Genomic DNA, 1,688 nt, shown 5'->3' on the forward strand with positions numbered 1-1,688 from the left:
CTTGGTATCAGCTCATTTTCCCCCTTCCCCACTTTCCCTCACTCATGAGCCCTTGATAATTTAGAAATTGCTTTTTTTTTCATGTTTTACACCAACCACTGTCTCCCTTTACCCACTGTTGTGTCTTCCTGTGGGGGTGGGGAGGGTTATATGTAGATCATTATGATTGGTGCCCCTTTTCTCCCCCCACCTTCCCCTTCCCCTCCTGGTATTGCTGCTCTCATTATTGGTCCTGAGGGGTTATCTGTCCTGATTCCCTGTGTTTCCAGCTCTTATCTGTCCCCGTGTACTTGCTCTGGTCTAGCCAGATTTGTGAGTTGGAAATGGGGTCATGATAGTGGGTGGGGTGTTGTGGGGGGGTCGCATTAAAGAACTAGAGGAAAGTTGTATGTTTCATTGGTGCTATACTGTACCCCTGACTGGCTCTTCTCTTCAGCCTCATCTTTCTCAGAGTGGCTGGTGGGTTCAAACTGGTAACTGTATGGTTAGCAACTCTGTGTGTTAACAAACTTCACCACCAGGGATCCTTAGAGGGTGATGAATTATTTTCTAAATGATTTCCCTTCAGTATGTTTCTTGACCTTTCTTTTGGAGCTAAGATTAATCCAGATATACTGGAACTACAATTTTCTGAACCATTATTTCTTTTCATTTATTTGCCGTTCTACTGTCAGGATTGAACTAAGTAGTATTTTAGATAACTGATTGTTACAACATTGTAATATACTTTTTAAAGAGCTGTAAATTCTGTACTGTCTCATAACATATTGTATTTTATGAATTGCTTAATATGTAACAAAATTTTTATGTGTGTATATATAAAATACTAATTTTGTAATTAATGGCATCGTTTGATTTTTGTTTCTTAGGTAGCTACATCAAACTGGGTGCCAGGCAGATCCAAAGGATATCATGAAGTTTCCAGGACCTTTGGAAAACCAGAGATTGTCTTTCCTTTTGGAAAAGGCAATCTCGAGGGAAGCCCAGATGTGGAAAGTGAATGTTCCCAAAATGCTTACAAGTCAGGTAATAATTCCTCTCTTCACTCTATATTATAGGTTCCCAAATTTATGTGGCTTACTGCCCCCCTTTTAAGAAAAAAAATTACTCAGTACCTCTTCTCCCTAGCAATTACAAACTTGTACTGTAACCCACAGTCCAGGTTAAAGTGTTAAATCCACAATCTTTTACAGACCCCCTTTGTTCCAGTTCCTTCCAAGGGGTGGTATTATTCAGTTTGGGAAACACTGCTATAGATAGTTTTATAAGATATATGTACCATATATTCTCGAGTATATGCTGTTTTTTCAGCACATTTTTAATGCAGTTTTTATGGTAAAATTCGGTACCTTGGCTGAGATTCGGGTCGGCTTATACTCACATACATACGGTATTTTTGATATGGGCTTATACTCATATATATGATACGTTATGCCAAGTATAATATCTTGGCAATGGCAGCAGAGGAATGTGTGCTGTTAAGTAATGTGCCCTGTTAGGTATTTCTTTCTGAAATAAGAGTAAGCTGCTTTGTCTGCCTTGTTTTCCGAGTTACAACTTTACGAATAGTTTTTCTCCTTTATCCTGGTCTAATATTAATAGTAGTAAGCTTTCTTTATTTCTAGATATATATAGTTATTGGCTTGAAGCCAAACGTACTGCTAAAGCAGAGTGTTATGTCTTTCTCC

General features: G+C 38.5%; 1 protein-coding gene across 1 annotated transcript in view; it reads left to right on the forward strand.

Annotated features, from left to right (window-relative positions):
* The first annotated feature begins 882 nt into the window (after positions 1 to 882).
* Positions 883 to 1,688, forward strand: part of CCNI (cyclin I) — a 21,012-nt gene continuing 20,206 nt past the window's right edge. The window contains exon 1 of the mRNA XM_004703214.4: positions 883 to 1,026. Coding sequence (XP_004703271.1) covers positions 913 to 1,026 — 114 coding nt within the window. The 5' untranslated portion in view covers positions 883 to 912. The remainder of the gene's footprint in view (positions 1,027 to 1,688) is intronic.

This window comes from Echinops telfairi, unplaced genomic scaffold (assembly GCF_000313985.2).
Source record: "Echinops telfairi isolate 266 unplaced genomic scaffold, ASM31398v2 ScPeMD7_7468;HRSCAF=8506_0, whole genome shotgun sequence".
Classification (NCBI taxonomy): Eukaryota; Metazoa; Chordata; class Mammalia; order Afrosoricida; family Tenrecidae; genus Echinops; species Echinops telfairi.